General features: G+C 38.6%; 1 protein-coding gene across 1 annotated transcript in view; it reads left to right on the top strand.

The window, feature by feature from the left end:
• The window catches only part of OBSCN (obscurin, cytoskeletal calmodulin and titin-interacting RhoGEF), a 1,012,031-nt gene that overhangs the window by 599,548 nt on the left and 385,035 nt on the right, over window positions 1–27,448 (top strand). The window contains exons 65-68 of the mRNA XM_086941076.1: window positions 2,044–2,310; window positions 6,568–6,834; window positions 9,510–9,779; window positions 26,037–26,303. Coding sequence (XP_086797202.1) covers window positions 2,044–2,310; window positions 6,568–6,834; window positions 9,510–9,779; window positions 26,037–26,303 — 1,071 coding nt within the window. The remainder of the gene's footprint in view (window positions 1–2,043; window positions 2,311–6,567; window positions 6,835–9,509; window positions 9,780–26,036; window positions 26,304–27,448) is intronic.

The following is a 27,448-nucleotide window of genomic DNA, read 5'->3' as shown; positions in this document are numbered from 1 at the left end:
CCTCAAGGAATACTCATTGTTGAGGCACCAATCCTGGATGCAAAATAAACCAGTGGACAGCTAAGATGACAAACTAGCCTACTTGTTTTTACCACCACTAGATACACATAAATTGGTTTGTCAAATGGTGCAAAAATAGGAAATCACAAAACTATGCAGCAATGTAGAATTGTGTGTGAGTTTTATTCCTATTGTGCCCTGATGATTCAGTATCTGGGTGGAACAGTTAGTCAAAAAAAAATCTGATGGCGTGATCAAATGCTGCTCTTCATGCATGGGGTCAGACCAATCAAAGCCATGCTTAATATTTATAGGTCCAAATAGATGGCTATCGCCTTGTATGGCTCAGCTCTATGGGGTTACAAGATCGGAGAGGGGGTCCAGATAGTTGAAAACAAATTTGTACGCTCCCTCCTGTCTGTTCCTCAGTCTACCTCAATGTTTATAATACATCAAGAGGTTGGGGCGGATTATGTGACAGACTTGTCCAGGTTAGCCCCGGTAATCTGTTGGTTAACCTTATGGCTTAATCGTGAACTAATCGTTAATCATCAGATTATTAGGAATTGTGTGGCCCTGGAGAACGCTAAAAGCATCTCATGGCTATATTATGTCATGAATATTTTAAGAGAATTAGGGTGCCCAGATTTATTTATTTTTCCTGATCAAATAAGAATAGAAGATGTAGAAAAGGTCAGAATACAATTCTTGAACCTAAGTGCGGCTGAGTGGGAAGAAACAGAGCTTTCTTGATAAAAACCACAACTACGATTGAACCATATTTTAAAATTGTCAGGAAGCACTATCATTGCCAGCTTTTAACGAGGTTTCATTTTAATTTAGTCCATACCCTCTTAGATAATTCGCAAGGCTGCAGTAGGGTATGTGATTTAGGTCCTTGTACGTGTGATAATTTCTCAACGCAAGATACTATGCATTTTATAATGCTGTGTGATCATTATAGTGCTATTCGAAGGAGATTTTTAGTACCAATTTTAAGGGGTAAAGGTTTTATACACTTCAAACCCGCTCTACTTTATCGACTTTATCTACAGCTGCTGAATGACCCAAGTTTTTTAGTTGCAGCCGTTCGACTCAGGAAAAAGATTTTTAGAACATTAAACTCCTAATGAGTGACTTTTAGGTTAACGGCAATCATTGTATTTATACTGTTAAAATTAAGTTGTATTGGTAGCCTGAATTTTTACATGATTTAAAGAAATTTGATTTTATACTATTATGTACTTTTTAAGTTGCCCATATGAGTTGAGTATTCAGATTTTAAATATTTTCATGGTATTGCTTATTGTGAAATATGTATTGTACTTTTATGGTTTTTAGTAACCAAATGAAGTGGTTTGACTGACTGACTGACTATTTAGTATATGATCCCGATGTTCCGATGGAGGAGGTTTATCCTCCAATCCTGGTGGGTGTGGTATTGGCGGTATACCGCACTCTACCAAATCGGTGTGTTCTTTTCATCGGTCATATTCTGTTTCTTAGTATGCCAAATAAGGATTTTCACACACTCTACATGCACCACCGGAAAGATCACTTATCATTTAGCTGTTTGTCACTTTTCTGATATTGCTCCATCAGTAATTACTGCTGTTGAATAACGTATAGATTTTCAAAGATTCCCATGTTAATTTTTATGGGAATTCTATTGAGTTTCTCAATGTAATTGCCATACATTTTTAAAATATAAAAGTCTTATTTTTGTACCCATCACTTTCATGCAGCCAATTTTCCATTTATTTGAAAGATTCCAACTCTGCCAATTTTCAGAAGACAATGAGGATTATGCATGTTCACCTTTTAAGAAATATTAATTTTATGGAGCATAAAAAGAGATTTAAAGATTTAGGACTAAAAAAAAATATTGCTTTTTCAAATATTTAATTCCCCCAGGTCCCCTCCACCATGAAACAAAAACTCATTTAATTCTGTACAGAATTTGAATAGGATGTTGGGGCACCCAGTGCTCCATGATAATTTACAATAACCTCATCTGTTTGTGCTGTTTTGTAATTTTTTTAGCTCCGCCTGTGCTATTTAAACGCTGGCTACGTAACGAAGAGGTTCTAGAGGGAGTTACAATTACGCTGACCTGTGAGCTGACTAAAGCCAATGCCCCAGTGGAGTGGAGGAAGGGAGAGGTGGTCCTTCAGCCAAGTAACAAGTATGCTATTAGCCAGGATGGCACAGTTGTTGAGCTGACCATCTATAATGCAAATTTACAAGATACTGGAGAATACACATGCGATTCTGGGGACCAGCAAACAACCTCTGCTGTGAAAGTAAAGGGTAACAATTTTTAATATGAATATACATTTTGGCAAGAGTGCATGAGGAATTTATTTTGTGATCTCATTTTGTTTACTGATTTTATTGTACTTTCTAAAGCTGCATAGGATATTATTAAAAGTTTGGAAGCTCAGTATTCCAGGAGCTAAATGATTTTATTCACCTCCTTTTTGTGGAGACAGATGTCAAAAGCAATGAAATCACTGCTGCTTTTAGAAGGGGAAAACATTTTCTGAATTTCTACACTTTTCACCCTACATAACCTTTCCACACCTTGTACTTCACTCATTTGACCTCCTCTATTTCAACCACTGTTTGTTTCTGAAATCCTTGAGGTGGGACACACATCTACAAGTAGTCATGCTTTCAATAAAAAGTACAGCTCCTATTCAAGGTTATCTTTTAAAATAGACTGACCTTTTTCTAGCACCCCTGAAGACATGTTGGAGAAGATATTTCAGGAAAGAGCTTTCCCTAAAATCTCCGAACCGTAAACTAATAAGGAACAAAACCACCCTAATCCATACAATCATCCTAAATTATAGATGGAGGCCAATTTACCAGCCTTGACTAGGATAATTGAGAAGCTAGAATAATTCAATTAAAAAGCTGAAAAGTAGGCTTGCAATCTCCTTGATTTGCGGTTTTTATTGTTTTACACCTTTCCATAATAACAGCTGTATTTTATTGTGTGTACTCGAGGTCGTCCAGCAAACTACTGCTGTTGGCTTAGAGACTGCATTTCTGGTACTTCTCTGTCCACTTCTGTATACACTGTCACCCATAATCTTGTTCTGATAAGCCTGGAATGTTGGCCTTTGCCCATCCTTTGTTGAAGTACCAGATTTAAGCAGTTTGATACAGGGACTTTTTGCTGCTGTAATTACATCTTTGGCAGTTGGAGTGATAACCTTTATCTCTTGTGCCCTGTATCACCTAATTGAGTACATAGATTAGACACCATCAAAGCCATGACATACTCATATTGACCGTACTTAGATATATTTTAGTTTCAATTGGATATTAAAGTAGCTGTCTCTTTAGCCAAACTTGTTGTTCCCCACTCTCTTTGGAGTCGGGGAAGTAGCATTTTTCAACACTGTGCCCTACACTGGCTCTACCAGCAGAAACCTTTGACCAAAGGCCCATTGGAGATTGGGTTGAAGTACTTCAGATTGTATGCCCTATTTAGGGCAGACATTCTTATGTTTTTCTTTTCAGGTCTGCCAGGTTATGGAGCCTGGTCAGCAGAGTTTTAGTGCCTTCACTACAGCTTCCACAAACAAGCATTGAAAATACAATAGGTCTTGCCTTTGATTAAGTTAAAGCCATTTGCTTTGCTAATGGTATTGCATAGCAAAGCAAATGGCTTTAACTTAATGAAGTGCAAGACCTATTGCATTTTTAATGCTTGTTTTTAAGTCCTATAAGGTTGATGCAAATGGCCTAGTCTGTAGATAATAGTTTGTCATAGATTGAGGTATACCGTAGAACTTGGGATTGTAAACCGCACTACATATAACAAACAAATATGTAACAATTTAGAATATTTACTTATCATTGAGCTACAATCCATTAAGAACCCTGAAGTTGGTATTAAACCTTGCTATGCTGAAAGCAATATTTCTTACCCAGTGTGCTAACCTATAATCCAGAAGAATGACCCCCGTCTTTGTTACACATTGTCCCACAACAGCAATGTGAGCCCACCAAAGGAAATTTTGACAAGTATATAAAGATGTCTCTGCCTCCAATGCTTGACAACTCATCAGCCTCCTCCCTCACCCCAACAACAAATACGTCTAATTCCCGCAACACATTAAAGTGAATTCTCCTGACACGGAGAATGTGTTCAGTTGTACTTGCCCAACTGACATGCAACTGGGGATAATACTACTTTAGAAAGAAGAAATTGAGAATCAAAGTGAAACATTGCAGATTTGATCTTCGAAGCGAGTGTGGATCTTACACAGTCCCAACCCCTCTTTCATCCCTTAGTCTCATGACCAAAATCCCGCCCTTCTACCTCCTTTTGATCTATCCCCGCCCACAACAGGAAAATGCACTATTCAGACTTCCATCTGTGGGCATATATTACTTACTCACTCCCCATACCCCTTGACTACCCGTTCTCACTCACCACCAGCTCACGGGGTTCAGCGCCACTCATGCCACGCACGGTCCCGCTGTGCCAGCAACGCTGCCCAAGCTCCTGCGGGGGCCCTGTGGGTGTTCTCGGGTTCGAGTCCGAGAACAGCAGGAGTAGCCGCTTCCCTACCGAGGAGGTCGTGTCTGCCATGGCTTCCGAAGGGGAGGGGGGTGGGCACTGGACGACGGGTGCAAAACTCGAGCAAGAAACAGGGGTGGGGGGTTCACAAACACAGAAACCCTTGGGCTGAGCAGGCCCCTCTCAAACCGCCCGACTCCAAACACTGCGACAGCTGTGACCATAGCATCAAATGTAGTGTTTACAGTATAACTTTAAAGGCTAAGGAAAGTATTGCTAATGTTCTGTCTATTTATTTTTCGTAGTAGTTTTATGTAGCGGGAATTCAACCCGAAGGTATCAAAACGGTTTATATGAGCCACCATTATTTTAAACAAAGTCACACACATTTTTTTAGGCACGAGAATATTAAGTGATTTACCCAGTATCACAGGATGTGGCGCTGACACCGATGTCATGTCCCCCAAGTCCAAAGTCGGCAGCTCTGCCTGCAACGTCACATCCTCTCCCAGATTCAGATGCATGCATTTTGGGAATGTGCCTTATGACCTTTGCTGCTTTAAAGAAGGCTGTATTGAGTAGTGCTCGCTCACCCCCAAAGCTGGAACTGTTTTGCTTGTCTACTGAAAGTCTTGATAAATATCAGACGTTCCATCAAGCAGCACCCCTCCCCGCCTCCCTGACATCTTCTTCTTTACTGTCCGAATCATGAGAGTCTTCAGATGGAGTGGCTCTGTCCGCACAGCGCTAAGTAACTGCACTAAGGTCGCGAATATTTGATCGGTAATGCAATCAACAACTAGGCTACAAGAACAGAGAAAGAATCTTCACTGCGCCCCAAAACCCCAATACAAATAACAGACAAGCGCTCGATAGGTAGTCAAGGTTTATTTTCGCATCTCGCTCTCACTTTAAAGTGAAAGCGAGATGCAAAAATAAACACGCGGCGGAGCTTGTCTTTATGGGCCATATGTTTGAAACATAAAGATAAGTAACCTTTCATGGCAGAAGGAAGGCAGACGAGCCCGTCCAAGTGGGCCGTCTGTAAAAGAGAAAAGTCCACGTCACTAAAAGCTCTTTCCCAATGGCTGGCCACCGCCAGCCAATGGAAAAGAGGGGCGGGGCTTAAAGCCCTTTACTGAAAGCCTTCTAAATCATTAAATCTCGCCAGCGAGACTGCGCATATGCGCAGCCCACGCCAGCCGAGACCTAAAAAGGCTCTGGTGAAGACAGGGAGCTCACCGCCTTCCTGCCAGAGATCTCTAAGTATGGCTTCTGGCCTTCTTCTAGGCCAGTGGAGTACATCCTTCCAGTGCCCTGGCCACCCACTTACTCTAAATTAGCCCCTCAGAATGTTCAGTGGTGCAAACTAGCGCTGAACTGCTGGGTGGCATCTATTCTCTTAACTGAATACAATACCTTGGAAATAATGGATATCAGCACTTGTGAGAATATTTAGTTTGAGACAAGCACAAGGTGCACTTCTTACTACAAAATGTTTAGCCCGTGCACAACAATATTTCTAAAAGCAATAGTCAGAGGCACTGTGAAAGTGAAGATGTTTACATCCTAAATCAATTAGCAGTCATTCCGAAGAGATTTTCATAAATATGTGCCAGAAACTTTGTTTCATGAGCTGTTCTCATCTCCTCATCGGGGCAGAAACAGTATAAAATATTGCTAAGGAGAAACTGAGCTAACCACGGCCATACACTGCCAAGTGGAACAGGCATATGTCTCCCAAAATACACTTGGTTCTTGATGTTCGGGATTAAGTTGGCCTGCAAAAGATATTCGTACCACATTTATATTGTTTCCCTTTATTATTATTATTATACAGTTAGTTACTCACTATTGGAAAGAAGGAGTACGTCTTAAAGAAGTACCCAAAGAAAATCTATTTGCTTCAGAACATGTCACTGTTGTTTGCTTTCTTCTAAACATGATTGGTTTAAAAGAGGAATTAAACAGAGGGCAAGGGGTGGTTCAAGCGTACTGTGGGATTGGTAAACTGTGCTTCTGCTTTTCAGCTCTGCCTGCGCTCTTCACACAAGAGCTGCAGAATACTGAGGCAGAGGAAGGTGGAACCGCCCAACTGGTGTGTGAGATTTCCAAGTCTGATGCTCGAGTGGAATGGAGGAAGGGGTCGCTGGTCCTGCAGCCAAGTGATAAGTATGAAATGAGGCAGACTGGCACCATTCTTGAACTTCTCATTCATGATTTGGAATTGGAAGATGGGGGACTCTACACCTGCACCACAGGAGACCAGCAAACAACAAGCTCCGTTTACGTTCAAGGTAAAAATTGGCTTATTCATAAAAATACATGAATATGCTCACTAGTTTATTTTTGGAGCAGGACTGATCAATTAGTTGTCAAAAGTCACAGCCTTTTTCTTGGTGTGAAGCTTGACTAAAACATCCTCTTTGCAATATCATTCCTTATGGTGTGAACATACTAATTCAAAGTGTTCTGGGCTGAAGGCAAAGTAACCTGGTTGGAGCTAATGCCGTAGACTCATTTAGGATCTAATAATCATATATTAAGTGCAGGTCTGACCTCTCCTCCACATATGTTTAGTTATGTTAACACACCCACAAATGTATGGCTAGCACAAACTTTGCAACAAGTCCAAGTAGTTCAGATTTGTTGTTGCGTTTCCAATTCAAGGGAAGAAATACAGAATTAGATATATTTTTCTTCTCAGTTTGTTAAAGAGCTAACTTTGGCCGGTGGAAAGTTTGCCTACAGGGAGCTGTTGCCCCACCTGTCTGCTGTTTATAATACAGTAAACTGTTGTGCACTTTTGTTTAATCCTTAATTACTCATTTTGGAGAGAGATTGGTGAATCATCAACAGAAGATATTTCTGTTTTACTATTGTATCTTGTGATTGAACAGCAACACTGGCCGGTCATACCCTTTACGTAATAACCTTGAATAACTAGTGATATTGACCCACTAACCAATTATAGGTGGCGGAAACATATTCAATTTCTAACCGTGAAAACCTCTAAATGTGGAGCAAAGGGTGCATATATACAAAGGTAAGGGTTCAGATTTATTAAATCAGGACGTTTACCGTTTATGTATAATGGGGATAATGTGTTGTACTTTAAGGACCGTAAACATCACCATGTCGCACAGTTGACTCACTGAAACTTTAAAACAACCACTATGTTGTAGATTACTGCACTCTTTAGTTATCCCTCTAAAAAAAGTGTATGATGCAAGAAAGTAGCCAGAAAATTAAAACACCCCCCATTTCGAACCAAAGCTCTTATGACACCAATCAAACAAAACACGTCATCTCTACCCCCCCCCCCTCACCCCAGAAAAGTTCTCTTGTGTCTTTCATCCAAATATCCATTCATTCTTTCAGTCATCGGGTGACATCTACCATTTCACCTTTACATTCTGTCATTCTTTCATACATCATTCAGTCTTTCACCATCCCGTCTGCCTGCCTATCCATATCTACACCTATCCTTCAATCTCCAAATCTATCTATTAAACCTATACATCATCCATCCATTCATCCATCTAACAACCCATCCACCCTTTCACCTATCCATCTCTCTATTCACCCTTTCAGTCATCTTTCCATCCTTTCAGTCATTCATCCATCCTTTCGCTCATTCATCCAACCATCTTTTTACTCCATCCATCCATTCTTTCACTCAATCCATCCATCCATCTATCCGTCCAATCCCTCCACCCATTCACTCAGCCATCCATCATTTTGCTAATCCATTCACGCATCCATCTACTTACCAATCCATCCATTTACCCTTGCATTCATCCATACATCCATTCACTCATCCGTCTACCCCTTCACCCTCCCTTTCACTCACTCATCCATCCATTCTTTCACTTATACTTCCATCCACGCTTTCATTCAACAATCCAACCTCCCCGCACTCATCCATCCATCCTTTCACTCATCCATCCTTTCACTCATCCCTGCATCCTTTCTCTCGTCCATCCACCCTTTCACTCATCCATCCACCCTTTCACTCATCCATCCACCCATGTATCCAACCTCCCTTTCACTCATCTATCCATTCTTTCACTCATGCATCCTTCCATCCATCCATCCTTTCCTTAATTGATCCATCTACCCATCCACATTTTTACTCACATCCATCCATCTACTTATTACTCACTCACCTTTGTCTGCCAAGTTGTAGACAGAAGAGGCCCATCAATAACCTCCCCATTGCTGTGGTTGCTAAAGTTGGGGCTTTCATGACACCCCAGCGTCCATCCTTTTATCCATCAATCCATCTTTTCACTAATCCATCCTGTCTCACTTCCACCTAAACATCCTTTCGACCCTTTCATCCATCGATCTATCTACCCATCCTTTCACTCACCAGCCATACTTTCACTCACTCATGCATCCATACTTTCTCTCATCATCCATTCACCCTTTCACTCATCCACCCTTTCATCCATCCATCCACCCACCCTCCCTTTCACTCATACATCCATTCTTTCATCCACCCACCCTTTTCTCTCATTCATCCACCCTTTCTTTTATCCATCCACCCTCTCTTTCACTCACCCATCCATTCTTTCATTTATCCATCCTTTCACTCACCCATTCATCCACTCTTTCACCCATGCACCCATCCATACTTTCACTCATTCATGTGTCTACCCACCCACCCCTTCACTTTATTCATCAGCCTTTGTCTGCTAAGTTGAAGACAGAAGAGGCCCATCAAGGTCTCCACCCCTGCTGTAGCTGCTAAAGCGGGTGATTCACAATGCCCCAGGTTTGATGAAACAGAGTTGTGGTTATCTCTGCCTTTGTAATTTTGTTTGTTTAATTTTTCCATTACCTGGCGATGTTATTGAACTTAGGTTTATCAGAAATCAGTGGTAATTGTGCTTGAATTATTTTATACAGTGAAGATTAATGTATTTGTGTATGATTTCAGCGTCTGTTTTCTTGCTCTGTTATGCAGAACTTGTAGAGATAGTATCTGGTTTACAGAATGCAGATGTCTTTGAGGGGGAATCTGCCATGTTTACCTGCAAGCTATCACGCCAGGGCGTGCGGACAGTCCAGTGGTGGCTTGACGGGACTCCTCTGCAGAACAGCCCCTTGACCCAGATTTCTGTTCAAGATGGAAACACCCATACCCTGACTTTAAATGATCTGGGTGCTAACGACTCGGGCATTGTCACCTTCAAGTCGGGGCCCGTCACTTCTTCAGCTAAATTATTAATCAAAGGTATATTTAGGAAGAATCGGGTTACAATTCACATTGATGCTGAGATGTCTGAGTCTTCTACTAGTGCTCTACCTTCATTTTTAAATTTCGACGAGGCTTTTTAAAAATATCTTTCAAATCATATAAGTAAGGTACAATGTTTATTGAGTGTCCATTCCAATAATAAAGACCATCAATGTCAGTAGCAAAAGTATAAATGTATATGGTACCCATAGCAATAGTAAACTCTCTATGGGCCGCCAAGAGAAGGACTGCACACTATCAGCAGTAAAAAGACAATGTATTAACTAGTAGACTATGCATTACCCAAACCAGTGGTGAAAGAGCTATTCAATAAACATATAAACATAATTTAATCAATCATTAGATGTAGCCAATAAAAAAGAATTTGCAATACTCAGTCAAATCGAAAATACTCTAAAATGACCATAGCAGAAGTTGTGTTTTTTCCAATTTAAAATTTCACCTGGCAGACCCTGCATGTGAATGTGTGTGATATCCAACTCTCTATAAAAACTCAGTACCACCATTCACTACCGCTTACTCATTCGGGATCAATTAAGGCATTCTAAGGTAGGTGCTATTTTGAACTCTATTGCAATCATTAAACATCGAACAAGCAGTAATTGGTTCGTGGAGACAGTTTGCATTTGGTGGAGGTCTCAAAGTATTTTTTTAATGGTCATGTTTATGCTTTGTAATCCTTGAGGCATTCAGTTGCAATATTTTAAGGCATCATAGAGTGGAAAGTAAAGTATAACATTTGTGTCAGATCTTCTGGAAATTTGAAAGCCGTTGCCTTCCCAAGAATGAAATGACTGTGGTTATTCAGCGCTCTCTGTATAAGATCAGGTGGAAAGAAATAAGGCAGCATAGTAAAGTCTACAGAAATACATTCAACTAATCAAAAAGTGATAGTGAGCAATTTTTCTAGCAACACGTGTTAGTATATTAATTTCATAGAGCTGTTGTCTGGCGAGATGTGGTGAATCTGATGATCTTATCATGAATCAGGAGACTAAAGGTTTTTTTTACTCTGTGAAACCAACACCTTGGAACGTTGTGATTTTTGATTGACAAAATCAATTGTCCCATATAGTTTGCCTTTATGAAAACTGGCAAATTACATTAACTATATACACTACATAATTAAATGAGGGAAAGACATACTGTTCATTATAACCATGCACTGACATAGTGCTAAATATTTTCTAACTCTTGTTTTATTCTAGGGACCGTAGTGTTTGGATACAGTAGATTTGCTCAAAGGGAGATTAGGGATGAGGGTTATAAGAAACCAGAACAATTTCCATACGAGCTGGAACCCATCATGCATTGCCCAGAATCATATAATGACAACCTGCAATTTATTTATTTATTTTATTTATTTTTAAATTTCTAAAGCGCGAACAAATACCACGAATGGTGTCTCGGCGCTGGGCAGACAAAGTGGCACTTCCTGTGCATTATTGAGTGAATAGCCATGTCTTCACTTGCTTTCTAAGGAGCAACAGTGAGGGGCTGGTTTTTATGTGATGGGGCAGGGAGTTCCAGAGCCTCGAGGCGGCCACCAAGAAGCGTCTGTCTCCCCAGGTGACTGTTCTCACTCGTTGAATGCATAGTGATGCGGAAGAGGCAGATCTTAGCGCTCTTTTGGGAGCATACAACTGCAGTGATTCCCTAAAAAAGTCGGGTCCTTGGCTATTCAGTGCCCTGTATATAATACACAAAGCCTTGAATTTTGTTCTCTTTTTTACTGGGAGCCAGTGCAGTTGGTAAATGGCTGATGGGATCTGTGCGAACTTGGGAGTTTTGGTCAGAATTCGCGCCGCAGCGTTCTGCACCATTTGTAGCTTTTTAAAAACCTGCTCCTGGGCATTCAGCAGAAGCCCATTACAGTAGTCCACCTTGGATAACACCAAGGAGGACATCAGGGTTTTCCCTGCGGATAGTGGAAGGTAGGGGAGTATCTTTTTCACCTTCCGCAGTGCAAAGAAGGCAGAGGAGACTACTGCGTTTGCGTGGTTGGGGAAACTTAGTTTGTTGTCGAACAACACTCCTAGGTTTCTAACCTTTGAGACTGGGATGGGTGGATTGCCCATTTCCGGTGGCCACCAGATCGGAGACCAAGATGGTTTTAGGTCTCCAAACACCATCACCTCGGTCTTATCGGTGTTTAGTTTTAGACAATTACTGTCCATCCAACGACTAATGGCTCTCATACCAGTCTGAAAGTTGGCTGCCACTTCGATCCCGTTCTTATGTACTGCCAGCACCAACTGAGTATCGTCGGCGTACGAAGTCACTCCCATTCCATAGGTTTTAATGACCCTCGCCAAGTCCGACACATAGATGTTAAAAAGCGTCGGACTCAGCGAGGATCCCTGGGGGACTCCGCAGGGCAACACAAACGATGGTGAATAGAAGTTCCCCATCTTCACTGACTGTTCTCTATTGGCCAGGAATGAGGTCAGTAGTTCCGCAGCCCTGCCCTTTATGCCCATGGCTTTGACACGGTCGATCAAGATGTTGTGATCGACCATGTCAAAGGCCGCTGATAGATCCAGCAGGATCAGAACAGCCGAACCGCCCTGGTCCATGATCTGTCTGATCTCTTCAGAGGCCTTGATGAGCGCCGTCTCCGTTCCATGTCCACTCCTGAACCCGAACTGGGTGTTATCTAACAAGTTGTTTTGATCGATGTAGTTTGCCAGCTGTTTATTTATGACTTTTTCAAGTATTTTTGAAGGGTAGGGGAGGGCTGCTATAGGGCGATAACTTTTTAGTTCCAAGGTGTTAAGGGTTGGTTTCTTTAAAAGTGGCTTTATTATAGCAGTTTTCCAGTTTTGGGGGTATTTTCCTGTGTCACAGATAGTGCTGCAGATGTTCTCCAGGATTGGTGCTACCACATCGGAAGTTAGTTTGATAATGGTTGGTGGGCAAGGGTCAAGAGGGGAGCCTGACATGGTGGTTTTAATGAGATCCTTTATTTCTGGCAGTGATGGAGGGATACATTCAGTCAGAGATGAGGAAGTGAGTTCCATATTCTTGGTGGTATCTGACAGTTCCTCATTTATGATGTTATTAAATTTATCGAAGATTTCTGTTACCTTGGTCCTGAAGAAGTCAGCCATTTTATTACAGAAGTCTTGGGAGGTTTCATTGATGTTGGCTATTGGTATCGTTGTTAATGTGGCCACTGTCTGATATAATTTCTTACTGGAGTTCTGTGCTTTTTCTATCTGTTCACAGAAATATTTGCTTTTTTCCAGTCTTAGCGTCTTTCTGTAGTCTGATAGCGCTAGTTTGTACCTTTCTTTGTCGTTGTTGTCATACTTAATTCGCCAACGCCTTTCTAGATTGCGGCATTTCTGTCTTTCTATTCTTATCAATATCAATATCTTTTCTTGTGATAATAGAATTAAATAATGACCTTAACAATATTGATGAATACAAGGAAAGTTTACCCTCCTCCTCTGGCCTAACATATTGCACTACTAAATCTTCCAGGTCTCAACAACAACTATGAAAGTTGGACTTTAAGGCATTCTTTTAGAAATTTTTGTTGTTTCTACAGGGCTAGACGTTTGGAAAAATTAGCCTTTCTCAAAAGGAAATTGGGTAAGAAGATTCTGAGAAACCAGAGCAAGTTGTAGAAGAGTTAGAATCTATGCATGCTTTGTCCCCAATCATACCATGAAGTTCAGCAACACTTCATCTTGTAACTTAGATAATGCCCTAAGCAATCAGGATGAATAAAACAAAACCATAATTGTTTTCTAAAGTCAGTCATGACAAAATTGAAATTTCTGGTGCTATAAATTCCCAGTTCTTAACTTCAACTGTAGAACTAACTGAGGCAGTAGAGCAATCCTGTAAAATGTAAATAACGGAATCAGTAGCAGTTTCGACGTTTATGGTGGGAATGGACCACTGTGAGTGTTTTTTTAATCCCTGACAGCTTTAGGTATCTAGAATTCTAGTCTCCTAACAGCTTCTTCAGTTCCCATAAACCACTGGAATTAGTGTATAGTTTTCTTGTTCATTTTTGGAAATTTCCTGTCAAGATCGTTTAGTTTCTTTCCACTTATTGGTTCGTCTAACTGAAGGAAGAAACATTGAACATTCGTGCAAGGACACAGAAGTAAGCCAACTTTCTGGATGGTCTTTATCAAGCAATCACCCAAACTTTTTAAAACATATCATTTGAACAAATGTTTACTACTAAGACTTTTGCATATAAGTTTTCATGTGGTTTCATAGGCTGCAAAACTGACACCTGTCCATTTATGGAGAACAACTGTAAATCATCCAATAGACGTTTTACTAAAATGACCATAGTTGTATTCCTTATAAGTCAATCACCACATTAGAAGATATCCATATGATGTGATATGCTAGACACACTTGAATACTACAACAGTTGGTTCTGCACCATGCCATAATGGTGTCATTCCCTATGTAAGATACTGCAACTGAAAAGGCCTTGCAGTGAGTCTCTCTGTTTTAATATTTTGACATAACATGACATATTAGTTCAAGAGATTTCAAGACAGTACTTTAACAATTTTCAGTCCTGCATCTTCTTTCTCAGTGCATAGCTCCAAAATAAGACCCTGTTGCTCTCTGCATTTTGAATTTGCATCTACCTAATTGTGAAACAAACACTTATATTTCTTTCACAATTGCCAGTTTCATTAGGAGAACCCTGATTAAATAAGCGCATATCACGCTTGTGGTATTTCTTGATCTCCTGCCCAATTGTTTCAATACACATTTTGCACATGAAGATTGTTTTGATGCTATGAATAAACTAGTAATTTTCAGTAGCAATTAATAATAAAGTTTTGATTTGATTGTTGAGACTGGAGTGTAATGGACTGTAATGATTTGTACATTTTCATTCAGGCTGTTACATAAAAAAATGATTTATATGATTTCTACAAAAGGAAATGCCATAAAAACAAACTATATTAACCTCTTCGCCGCTAATGACAAGGGTAACTCGTCATGGACTTTCCATTGATTTCAATGGAAATTACATAAAAGAAAGAAAATAGCCTTAGCAGTAAAGGGGTTAATGTTCAATCTCATAGCAGATACTCATCTCTCCAGTCCCAAGTGCTGCTTATTTTCATCTGTTTCAAATTGAGATGATTAGACCGCTCATATGTAAGGCTTAAGCTATTAGTACATTCAGCTAAAACCTTGTGTCATGATTCTTTTGAGTTAGCCCAAGAACCAATGAACTCTACCAGAGAATGATCTGACTGATCTATCGCATTTGGCACATAGTATACTTAATTTGTGATATAAAAGGGGCATTATTGAAATATTTGGAGATTTTTAATCATGACATATCTTAGTTTTACACGTTTGCATTGATGTATTTTTGGGTAGGGTGTTTAAATATCGATTACAAAAATATAGTTGACAAAAACATAGTTGTATAAATATTGTTTACAAAAATATTGACACCCTATACCTAAACAGGTAAGTACATAAATATCTACTCAAAAATATCGATGTAATAAATATAGATGTTAAAAATATCGACTTTTTAAATTAATTAAAATTACATTAAATATTTAAAAAATATAAGTACTATTAACAAAATACATTACATTACTTTTATATTTTAACTATTTATAACAAATTAACTACACTTTTTCATTATAAACTTAATAATTGTGTACATATACATATATTTAACACATAAAATTATATAACAACAATAATACATACATTTAATTAAAATATAAAAAATAATATTAGTTAAAACATTTGATAGCGAAGGGGTAAAAATTACTATTTCCACTCCAAAGGGTGAAACAGTAGGGAAAGTGTTGGATAGCGTAGGGGAAAACATTACTATTCCCACTCCAGCGGGTGCAACAGTGGGGAAAACGTTGGATAGCGTAGGGGTAAAAATTACTATTCCCACTCCAGAGGGTACAACAGTAGAGAAAGCGTTGGATAGCGTAGTGGTAAAAATTACTATTCCCACTCCAAAGGATGCAACAGTAGGGAAAGCGCTGGATAGCGTAGGGGTAAAAATTACTATTCCCACTCCTGAGCGTTCAACAGTAGAGAAAGCGTTGGATAGCGTAGGGGTAAAAATTACTATTCCCACTCCAAAGGGTGCAACAGTAGGGAAAGCGTTGGATAGCATAGGGGTAAAAATTACTATTCCCATTCCAGCGGGTGCAACAGTGGGGAAAACGTTAGATAGCGTAGGGGTAAAAATTACTATTCCCACTCCAGAGGGTGCAACAGTAGGGAAAGCGTTGGATAGTGTAGTGGTAAAAATTTATATTCCCACTCCAGTGAGTACAACAGTAGGGAAAGCGCAGGAACTAAAAAAAAATTATAAACCATCTGTCAAATTTAGTATTGAATTTAATGTAGATATATTATTATTATTAACAAACACCTACACACCTAAAATTAATTACTCAATTACATTTAATATTTACTAATTAATGATTGATTAGTATTGTTTTTTCAAAATATTTACATAATTAATTATTTGACAGCTTTTACACCATATACAGTTATAAACACCACAACACAAACTAAAATGTATTTACTCGTTTAAAAATAAAAATTATTTAATTATAATTAATTAATCATTAATTAATTAATTATTCAATTAAAATGTAATTACTTCACTACATTTTCACTTAAAAATTCCAGTACACACACCTAAAATTAATTAAACAATTAACATAATTAATTAACATAATTAATTATCAATTAACTAATTGAAATTAATTAACTAATAATTATTAAACTATTTATATTAAATTAACACATTAACTAATCAATTATTTTATTATATTTAAATTACTTCCCACCCTATTCCCCTATAAACCCACAACCCGCTATGGAACTATTAACACTAAATTCAACATAAAATACATTATTAACTAATAAAATGCTAGAAAATATACTAATTTGACAAACAATACTCATTAAAAACACTAAATTACTTATTAAAAAACGATATTTTTGTAAACTATGTTTTTGTAAACGATATTTATTACAACTATATTATTGTTATCGATATTACTTACCTGTCTGTCGATATTCTGGTCAAACTATATTTTTGACATCGATATTTCTTTTTGTAGATATTTCTGCGGCGATATTAAGGTAACTCGATATTTTCCCGTCGATATTCCCGCTCTACACCGTATTTTTGTAAGGGGTTATTTATTTTGTATACATTAGGGTGGATGTAGATATGTTTAACTTTTTTCTTTCTTCTTAGCTCCCTAAATTGTTAAATTGTGACTGGTTATCTAGAATACTGAGGTTAGAAATCATTCTTCTTTGACTGCCTTTTGTGTATCAGGGTTTGCAGTTGGGAGTTCCTATCCGCAGCTCTCATCATTTGATTTTATTTGATTTAGTTCTCTTACGAGAACAACAAATTTATACACGATACAAAATCAATTTTTGCTAAAAGAAATTATCACATTAATATAATTTTAAAAAAGACTTTAAAAAGTTGTACAGGTTAATACACACAAATTCATTGGGTGGAGCATTGGAGAGGGAAATCAACATCTGGACCGAGTTTATATTACATTTTGTTTTGATCGGGGTAATGTATGTGTTCCTAGCTGCAACCACTATCTTGTTTGGACATACAAACAGAACATGTTCTAGGTCTTGCACCCCACCCTTGCATAAGTCACAGAGATTTATCTTTCCTTGATTTGATGACCACTTAAAGGTATATGATTTCAGCGGTAATATTCCTAGCCGTATTTGAAGTATAGCTCGCCTTACTCCATGATTTAAATTAAAAAAGATATATGGTTGCGTTTTTTTTTAAAAGTATTGTGTCCGCTAACTGTTTGTACATTGAAAGCCTGGAGCAGTGTTGAATATCCAATTCCATGCTTAGCCTTGGTGTTAAGTGCTTCAACCAGAGTTTCAGCTGGGCTGGTGTCCAAGATATTAACATTTCTAGAGAGACTGATGATAATTTAAAAGCATTACTTACGTTTTTTCCAAATATATACTTTCGATAGTCTTGGTCCAGTGTCTCTATTTTTAAAAGTGCTCTAAGTGTTCCTGGATCTGCATGAGCCAGATTATATGCCCATCTAATTATGTTTATGATCCCTCTGGCATAGGAACTAACTAACGATAGTTCTAGCCTGAGAGCTTGAACCGGGGCTGCTTGCGGCATCCTGATTAGCTTCCACAGGATTTTCCCTTCTTTGACATCTATTTGAGACCATTCTTTTGTTGGGATTTGTTCTATTGCAAATGATAAAACTGCAGGAATTTTCGCATTATATACCTGGAGCAAGGAGGAGAATTGTCTTCGACCAGTGGATGAGTAAAGTATTTGGAGAGCCCCTGTATGGGCATCTGCTTTATGTCCCATTTTTTGCAAATGAGGCTGGTTGCGCAAAGTCTGAGTAAATGTTCTCCCAAGATATATATATTCTTTTACAATTTCCAATGGATTATCTCCTAGTAACCAGTTATATTTGCAATAAGTCTTCTTTCCTGTAAATGGTAGAATTTTTCTTTTAGTGGTATTTGGGATTAAATAGTTTTCATCTGTATATGTGGTGAGTGCCGTGAGGTTTCGTTGGAGACCGAAGGGAGTCAAATCCAAGATTACTACGTCATCGGCGTACATCAGGCAGTGAATTTTGGTGGAAGCAATCTTCGGCGGAAAGTTTTTGAACTGATTCAGAGTTTCTGGTAGATCGCTCAAATATAAGGAGAATAATAGTGGGGCTAAAAGACACCCATGTCGCAGGCCGTTTGGAGTTGGAAATGGGGAGGTTAGACCCTTCTCCCTCCCCAATTGAACTTGACACCAAGTCCCAGAGTACAATGATGTTATTAAATGGAGAAGATGATGTGGTATTCCCATTTTCTGTAGTTTATTCCAAAGTTTGACTCGATCGACCTTGTCGAAGGCAGTGGTAAAGTCTACAAATACTGCATATACTACCTGCAATATTTTTACCACGTATTTTTCAAGTATGGTTTGAAGTACTGCAATATTGTCTATGACTGAGTGTTTGGGTCTGAATCCTGCTTGGTAGAGTGGAATGGAGCCAGTTGAGAATGCCCATTCTTTTAGATGATCTAGAGGTACGGCAGCAAAAATCTTCCCGGTTGCATCTAGGAGAGCTATTTGTCGGTAATTCCCGGGGAGCAGTCTCAAGCCCTTTTTATGAATTGGGATTACTATGCTTCCCTTCCAGGACTTTGGGGTTTCCCCTGTACTAAGTATGTGGTTATACATGCATGTTAAAAGATTACTTCACTCTTTTGCGTTGTTAAATTGTGACTGGTTATCTAGAATACTGAGGTTGGAAGTCATTCTTCTTTGACTGCCTTTTGTGTATCAGGGTTTGCAGTTGGGAGTTCCTATCATAAAATGCGCATGCCTTGTGCACCTGGAATTTCTGACAGCAATGCGAATTGGGTCATCACACGCAATTATGACAGTGAAATATGTAGAGACTAAGGAAACAAGATTGGCATCAACAATCAGACAGTTTTCAACGCTGAAAGGTCGAAGGTCCACTTCCTATACTAATGATAGCATAGTGGACTTCTCTGATGTGGTTTGGATGTAATTCTAGACAAGAGGAAATATGTGCCTGAAAATTATCTTTCGCTAATCGATGTTCTCATGTGTCTCTGACTGTTCAAACATAGTCAGTGGGCACACAAGATGCCACAATATCATATCATGATGGAGGTAATACTGAGTGACATCTCTCCTGTGGTAGTGAAACCATTGGTAAATAGATCTAGCTTTGCCAATATTTGCATACATCTTTGGGATAGCCATACTGTTTTGACGAAACTCTGTGCCTCAATCAAGGAAATATATTAACAAACCTTTCTAGCAACTTTAATCTGTGCCTGAAGATAAAGCCAAGTGTGCACAGTTGCCAATTTCCCTGACTGGGGAACTTCCCAAGAGGTCTTTTGTGCTAACCTCAGCAGGATGTCTGGATCAATCTCTTACTGTTTTCGCTTATCTATAGTACACCAAAATCAAATAATTCAATTCATCATTGACATCTGTGTGATCTTTACCTGACTGGGCCAAGCCAAAAGTAAAAAAGCATTTCAGATTAAGCTCAGGCATGAATGATCTTTGTGGCATCCTGATGATGATCTTTCACACACTGATTCTAATAACCTTGATATACTTGTAGATTTCTTTTAGCAGACTCCCACATAATGGCACACTGTTGATAGAGACTTCCATTTAAAGGGGGGAATAAATGAATGCAGTCATCGAAAATGTTTCAGTGGACTAAAAAGGAAAAAATGCTATGAATTTAGTTTAAATAGAACATAGGGGCATGCAAAATTGTTAGTAAAAAAGTAAAGTGTCACCTTGATCCCAATTATTGGCCTACCTGTAAGTCCCCGAGGTTTCCACTTTTCCAGTAAGTTAGGGTTCAGTCTCAGGTCACCCAAAAACTTGGTAATCATCTTGGATTTTTTTTGTATAACTTTAAAGAGGATATAAGATTTACTTCTGAGATCTCTTTGTCCTCCTGTGAAGTATAGTTTGTACCTAGGATAGCTAAGTAGGCAAAGATGGAGGGTCTTGTGAATTGCGACTGTCATTTTGAAGTAGATTCTGACTTCTAGCTGCCGATTGTGGGCTGACTTCAGTACTGGTTTGATGTGATTAGATTTTGAAGTCCTTTGGACAAGTTAAGCACCTGCAGACAGGATGGCCTTAACAGGAGTTGCAAGTGTTTTGGGCAGACCAGATAGTGAAGGATTATCACCATCCAGATGGGAGAGTATTATAGCTTGAACAGCATTTCCAACAGCCATTAAAGGGATAGAAAATGACATCTTCCTAAGTTGGAAATTAGAATGTGAAACTTTTTTTAATCTTGGAAATCTTCGTTCAAAGTTAGTTTTTGGTTAATGACGTAATGACGGCATTTTGGCCACGGGACCAGAGATGGAAAGTTGTCAAGATCTCAGTGTTTCCTGACATTTTCAGACAGGAAGAAGAGATCCTTTGGAATGAAAGGAGTAGCAATTACATTTTTGCTGGGTTGAATTTCGAGAGCAAAGAGGACATCAAAGTCTTTAATTAGTTGGGGAGCAGTTGTAGGTTGAAAATATCAGTGGGATTAGAGGCATTACTAGAGTTTGTATACTGATGGAGGGCAATATTTATCTTTTAGCAATGATAGTAGCAGCTATATATATAGAGGTTGAAAGGACAGGCAAAATGATGGTGCACTGGGGTACACTGCCTGTAATCTTTAAAGCGAGAGGTCTGGAGGAGTCCACTTTTACATATCCAGATCTAGATGAGATGAAGATACAGAACCATTTCCGTACTTGACTCTGTATTTCCATTCTGGAGAGCATGTTCAGGTGGCATCTTATTGTTCATGGTTTTTGATGCTGCTGAAAGGTCTGGTACATGAGGAGGCGCCCTCATCTAAAATAACGGTACCATGCAATATATAGATAGATCCTGCTTTTTTGCCTCATTTGAGACAAAAGCAGATTGGAGGGAATTCCAACAGTTGGTATTTGAGACAAAAGATAGAAGCAGTTTTTTCCATGATCCCAGGGACAAATTCTTGTAGAGTGCCCTTAAGTTATGAAAGTCAGCGGTATTGAGGTTGCGGTCCTTTAGTAGAAGAGTAATTTGACCAGATTTGTTGGTGGAAGGAAATGTGCATTCTTCTATGCAGGAAATAATTATACTGTAAAATTATTGGTGGTGCATTCTGGATGGATAAGGTTATCAGGTAGCCTGGGATCCGGTCATCAGAATATGCAAAGTGTTTGGTGGAGGTAATGATTTATCAAAATGCTGGGGTGTCAAGCTGTTTTAAGGATATTGATTTTGGGATCTTCCTTTCTCAAATTGATAGACCATTATGAGCTAATTTTGAGCTCTATGTTATTTTTAGAAGCTTTTGATGGATTTGGCTATGTTGTGGCAATGAGAACCAAACCTGAAATGTGTTACTTGTGGGTCTGGTGGATGCCATATTTGATATTTTGAAAAGGCAATCTTTGGATATCTAGATCAATTTGTTTCTTAGACTAATGTGTTGGTGAGAGGAGAAAAATATCCTCATGGAGTTTTGCTTGAAGATTTCAGTTCTTGTTTAGCTTCTATGGTTTTGTGCCTTCTCTAGTCTTGCGCTAGATTTTTAGTAGTTCCTTTGCTATGAGCCACCCAACCAGGCAGTGGTGTTGGGGCTGGGGTTCCATGAAGGCTGTTGTGGTAAACATATAACAGAGCAGTCTGTCTGTAAAGTGCATGTTGAATGCTGAAGCAGAGTCTTGACATTGGTAGCTGATGTTTATTGCTACCCCTCTCAGTGGTACTTATTTAAAGACGTTGCAAGGATGAAAAGCTGATTGGCTCCATCAGCACTGAAACCTGTGACTAGACAGTCAAACACATGGGGCCTCATTTATGAAAAGTGACGCATCTCTGCGTGAAAACAGCGATGTGTCACTTTTCTTTGCGCCCTCCTTGCGACATGCTGGATGAGTCATATTTATAATATGACGCATCATGTCTCCAGGAGTTACAGATACGTCAGTATTTCTGACGTATCTGTATGGCGCAAAAGTGACGCATTGCTGGAGTGTGTCACAAAAGTGACGCAACTCCAGCAATGCGTGCTTTCACATGGGGCAAGCCCCATGTGAAAGGGCCTGTGTCAGTCTTACGCCTGCTGTGAGGCAGGCGAAAGAAATTGACGCATGTGTGTCCTAGAAGTGGCGCAGTGAAATCTTACAGATTTCACTGCGTCACTTCCATGACCCTTTCTTGCGTCAAACCTCCCCCCTTGCATATATTATACCTGGCACAGGTATGATGTGGCGCAGGGGTTTACAAAGTGACGCATCTACCTAGATGCGTCACTTTGTAAATATGGCGCAACAAGGCGCATTGTTTACGTCACTGGTGCATCACAAAAAGTGACGCACCGGCGGCGTAAAAGTGACGCACGGCCTCATAAATGGGGCCTATGGTCCTGGAATGTATGTAAACAGCCACTCAGACCAGTAAGACTGGTGCTACTGACTGTCCAGCTATAAATAGCTGGGCAGCTGTTTCACAGCCACATAGATGTGATACTTTGCTCCTGGAAATCTTGCTGAGCTAAGTTTTTTTAAATCTTCATATGAATATCCAACAATGGCCAAATAGGAGCAGAGAAGATTTGTGAATGTAAAAGAACATATCCCTGAACATGGACTGCCTGATATTTGACCAGCATTTTACTAAAGATCTGGCTCTTGAAGTTGAGACAATGCAACTTCTCAGCCACCATTAAACGTTCATAGATGACATTTGCTGTGTTCTTTACACCTAAATATCTGCAATTGTATTTGCTCCACTGATCAATGACATTTTGAGCCCTAGGTACCAAATGGTCAGTACCAGATGTCCTGCAATCTCAAAGGCATGCGAATCTGTGGCATGTTAAAACTACAGAATGACATCCGATGAGCATTGCACTGCAATGGTACATGTTGACACGTGGATCTCTGGTCAACAGGTGTTAAGGGTAGATGCCTTCGATAGTAAATGCTGACGCTAAAGCTGTGCATGCCGATGCATCTTCATTTCATAAGCATTGTAGTAGGTTTCAGATGTATGAAAAACATGCATGTTATCAAAATCTGCTCAGCATTCATTGAAATGGGTGTGACATTTTGTCTCCAAATGGCTTCCTTCTGATATGTTACAGTGTGCCCTCCATTTGACACACACATATAATATATAGATTGAATGTTGTATGATACAAAATGTAAAATATTTGGATCTGCAATTTACTCCTGACGCTACTGATTTTGTCCAGTATTAAACATTAAAAGTTTATTATGTAATTTTATTGAGAGGTAGCAGTTTCTTACCACACAAATGAGTTGCCATTCCTCTCTGAAAAAAGCTTTGCATCTTTTCTTTTTACTGTGCGTTTAAAGATTTGCTTAGACAGTTATGAGCCTTCATTCAAACATATGTTCTTGCAAAATTTGGAACTCTTAAACATGAGGTCTTACTCAGACATTCTAATCAGGGCTTATGGATCATACTGTTTGCCACCAAAACATTAATACAAAATGTGATCTAAAGTCCCATGCCAATTTAACTTGGAGAATTTGAGACTGTTAACATGGGCTATGAGAAGGTAGAGCACTAGTACATATTTAAGCATGCTTCATTTAACATGCACATTCCAGTCACGTCATTAACCTTTTAAAAAATCATGAGCTACTAGAGGCTGATTGATTGTTGTGCCAGCTACATCTTGTGCCTTCATGTCAAATGACTCATTTTTCAAAAGAGATTTGACAAAGATGTGAGAAATTATCAGATGTTGACTACATCAAATGTTCAAGTTTGAAGAAAGGCTTCAATGGAATTGTTGAAGTTGCGGTATCTTTTTTCCCACACATTCGACATAATTTGTTTTTTTCTTTTTTAGCCAAACAACTACTAATTTGTGAAATATAAGTAATTTCACTCAACAGACAATTACAATTGATTATAAATATTTCAAGTGGCTAAAACGATATGGTTACTTGTTACAGTCATATAGCTTTCTTTCTAAACTCCCAACAATTTCACATCATCAAAAATATTTGGATTCTAAAGTAAAAATTCCTGAAAATATATATGTTTATTACATATTTAAAAGTTTTATCCATTGATGGAATTAACTCTCTCTCATTTTTGTCTTGTGAAACATTTTTCACTACGCATGAGTTTAGGTTAGAAAAAATGCAGACGTCCTAGGAGCAAACATTAACAAAAGCTCTGCAATTTGAAACGGAGAAGTTTTCGGAAAGGCAGAATTTCACAAGCAACAAAATCATTTTTCACATCTTTATTATTTCCCAACACACTTATAAGAGGTGTTAATGTGAAACCCCTGGAGGCAGTCATAATTATTACAGGTAAAATATGTAAAGCCAGTGTCTAATGGTAAGGGCTTATAAAATGGAAGTATCCTATTTTTGATATCTTATGGTTAACCACTTTCAATCTGTTTATATTCTTAAACGGAAAATATTGTTAACCACAGTGGTTCTGGAAGCAAATGTAACCCATGCCTAGACACCCTAGGGTTGTAGGGCACCTTATAAATTATTATTTAATTTAATTTAATTTCATTACAGTGCTGACTGACGCTACCAAGTGAAATTTAAGAGTTTTTAAAACAAATCTTTAAAATTAAAATCTGAGTAAACAGAATAATAGAGGTCAGCTTCATAAATGTTTTGCTTCCTAAAATTCAACTTAGTTGCACAAATAAACAAAATGGTAACATCAAAGTCGCTTTCCTCATTCACAAATTCAGGGATGGTTGGCAATTATTCCAGAAAATGGGATTTAATTATAAAGTCATTCTTTCAATACAGTTACATTTCTGTATTTGCAAATTCAATTTTAGGGTAGGTGTGTAAGCATTTCTGTGTGACCCACCGACATTTAAAGAACACCCAGATTCACACTTGGAATTTGCAACTGTGTTTCCAAAGAGGGAAGTTGAGTGTAAATCATAGATTTAATGAAGGCGCAGGGGAAAGTATTTTGCCCCCCCCCCCTCCAATTTTTTTTTACTGTTGAGCGGCAAAAGAATTTTAAGGTGGAAATGGAAATTCTGCATGTAAAATTGTTTTACAATTCCGCATGTGGAAATACTAAGGCATTTAAATACTACTGGAAAGCTGTGGCTGTCAGGACTGCTCCTAGATTTCTTTTTTACATTTAGAAAAAGTCAGAAATGTGCCCCAAATGTATGAAACTAGTCTAGCAAATTTCTGACAGTCTCATGGAAATGTTCGCTAATAGAATAGAGTATTTTTTAATAAAGATCCGAGGGTAATTTCTCAACTGGTACCCTTTTTTTAAAAATTGTTTGCACACTTTTTGTAAAATATATACTATTATTTGTCTCCTTTTACTGGTTGAACATGTTTGCTTTCTCATTGATATGCACACATATGCCTATAACACTTAATCTTTACATTGCAACTTCTTAATAAAGCACTTGATGTTTATAGTTTTTGTTGCGGGCACAAGCAATTACTAAACCTGCTAACTAAAACACTCCATCTGGTCATCCCCATGCTTGCAGGCATGTGTAATTGGCTTTCAAATTCCAGCTTTCTATAAAAATCCCTGTGATGCCCTTAATGCCAGGATCCACTAACGCATGTCCTTAATGACATGTTGGTTGACAGATCCAACTATTGAAGTGGTCAGTCCCATGGTCGACCTAACCATTGAGGAAGACGGCACAGCAGAGTTTATTTGCCAGTATTCCAGGCCTGTGCATGCCACCTGGAGAAAAAATGACCAACAAATTTATGCGGATGGAAAGAGAATAACTATTGAACAAGACTGGAATGTAGCAAAGCTTACAATTAAGCCAACAGTCCCAGAAGATGGTGGAGTCTACGCATGTGAAGCTGGAGGCACCAGAGTTGTGGCAAATCTTGATGTGGAAGGTGAGGTCTTCCAGTGGAAAAGAAAGGAGAGCTCAAGGACCAGTGCAACATAAAACACATGTCAATATGCTTATAAAGGAGAACATGCATTGTTCATTTTTCTCTTCACCTAAAGTTCCAGGGTTGCTGAGTGATTGAGTAGAAAATAATGGCGGTATGGACTTAATATAAAACCCCATAGCAAATAATATTAAATTAAATGAAATAGTTACAAATATAAATACGTATAAATAAATGTTGAAAATATTTTAAGAAATAGTGCATGTTTATTATTTGATCATAAAATATTTAATAATGGTTATATTTTATAATTAAATAATATGTACTAGTTCTATAGTATATATTCAAAATCTTTGATATTTACAATTTATATTTTATATATTTAATATTTAAAAATATTTGGTAAATCTGTAGTATTTTAATTATTTATTAACATTAATTTACATCTATAGTTTTAACTGTTTTAAATAATTTAATTGAATTGAGCATTCATTCCTAAAGTGTTTGTTTGAAGTCCCTACCTCCATTATGTTCTATGGAAAGGTTTTGTAGTATCAGTGTTTGGCCATGTGTAGTGTTGGACTTACTACAAAGGTGTAAAGTACTAAAAAAGTGCTGTTTGTGAATACCGGAAAGTAGTAAACTAACTCAAAACTATAAACTCATTCATAAGTACAGTTTGTGAATCAGACTGACAATAGCGATTCTACACCCTTAACTACTCCAACTAATGGGTGCATATTTTTACATTTTTTGCACTAGTAGAGTGCAAAAGCAGCACCACTCACGTGTTTCCAATGTGATACTGCCAGTGTCATGGACTATTTCCCTAATGCTTATTTGTAAGCAGGTACAAATATGCACTGGTAAAAGGCAGCCTCTTTGTGCAATTGCACTTTTTCCCATTTCTGGAGAAAAAATTGGGTCTTGTTACGATGGCAGTCAGACGAGTGTCCAACCACCATCGGAGGGGCTTTTGGACCTTCCAGCAAGCAGTCAGCGGTCCCACCCACCACATTATGATGGAACCGCCGTGTAGGCGGTCAGAAACATCCCATTTTCTATTGCGGGTTGTGCTGCAGCCTGGAAAAGGCTACAGCACAAGCCGTAATAGAAAAAGGGATGTTTTTAATCATCCATGCACC

This window comes from Lissotriton vulgaris, chromosome 10 (assembly GCF_964263255.1).
Source record: "Lissotriton vulgaris chromosome 10, aLisVul1.2, whole genome shotgun sequence".
NCBI classification, from domain to species: Eukaryota; Metazoa; Chordata; class Amphibia; order Caudata; family Salamandridae; genus Lissotriton; species Lissotriton vulgaris.
The sequence above is the reverse complement of the archived record's forward strand: the minus strand, read 5'-3'. Positions and strand labels throughout refer to the sequence as shown.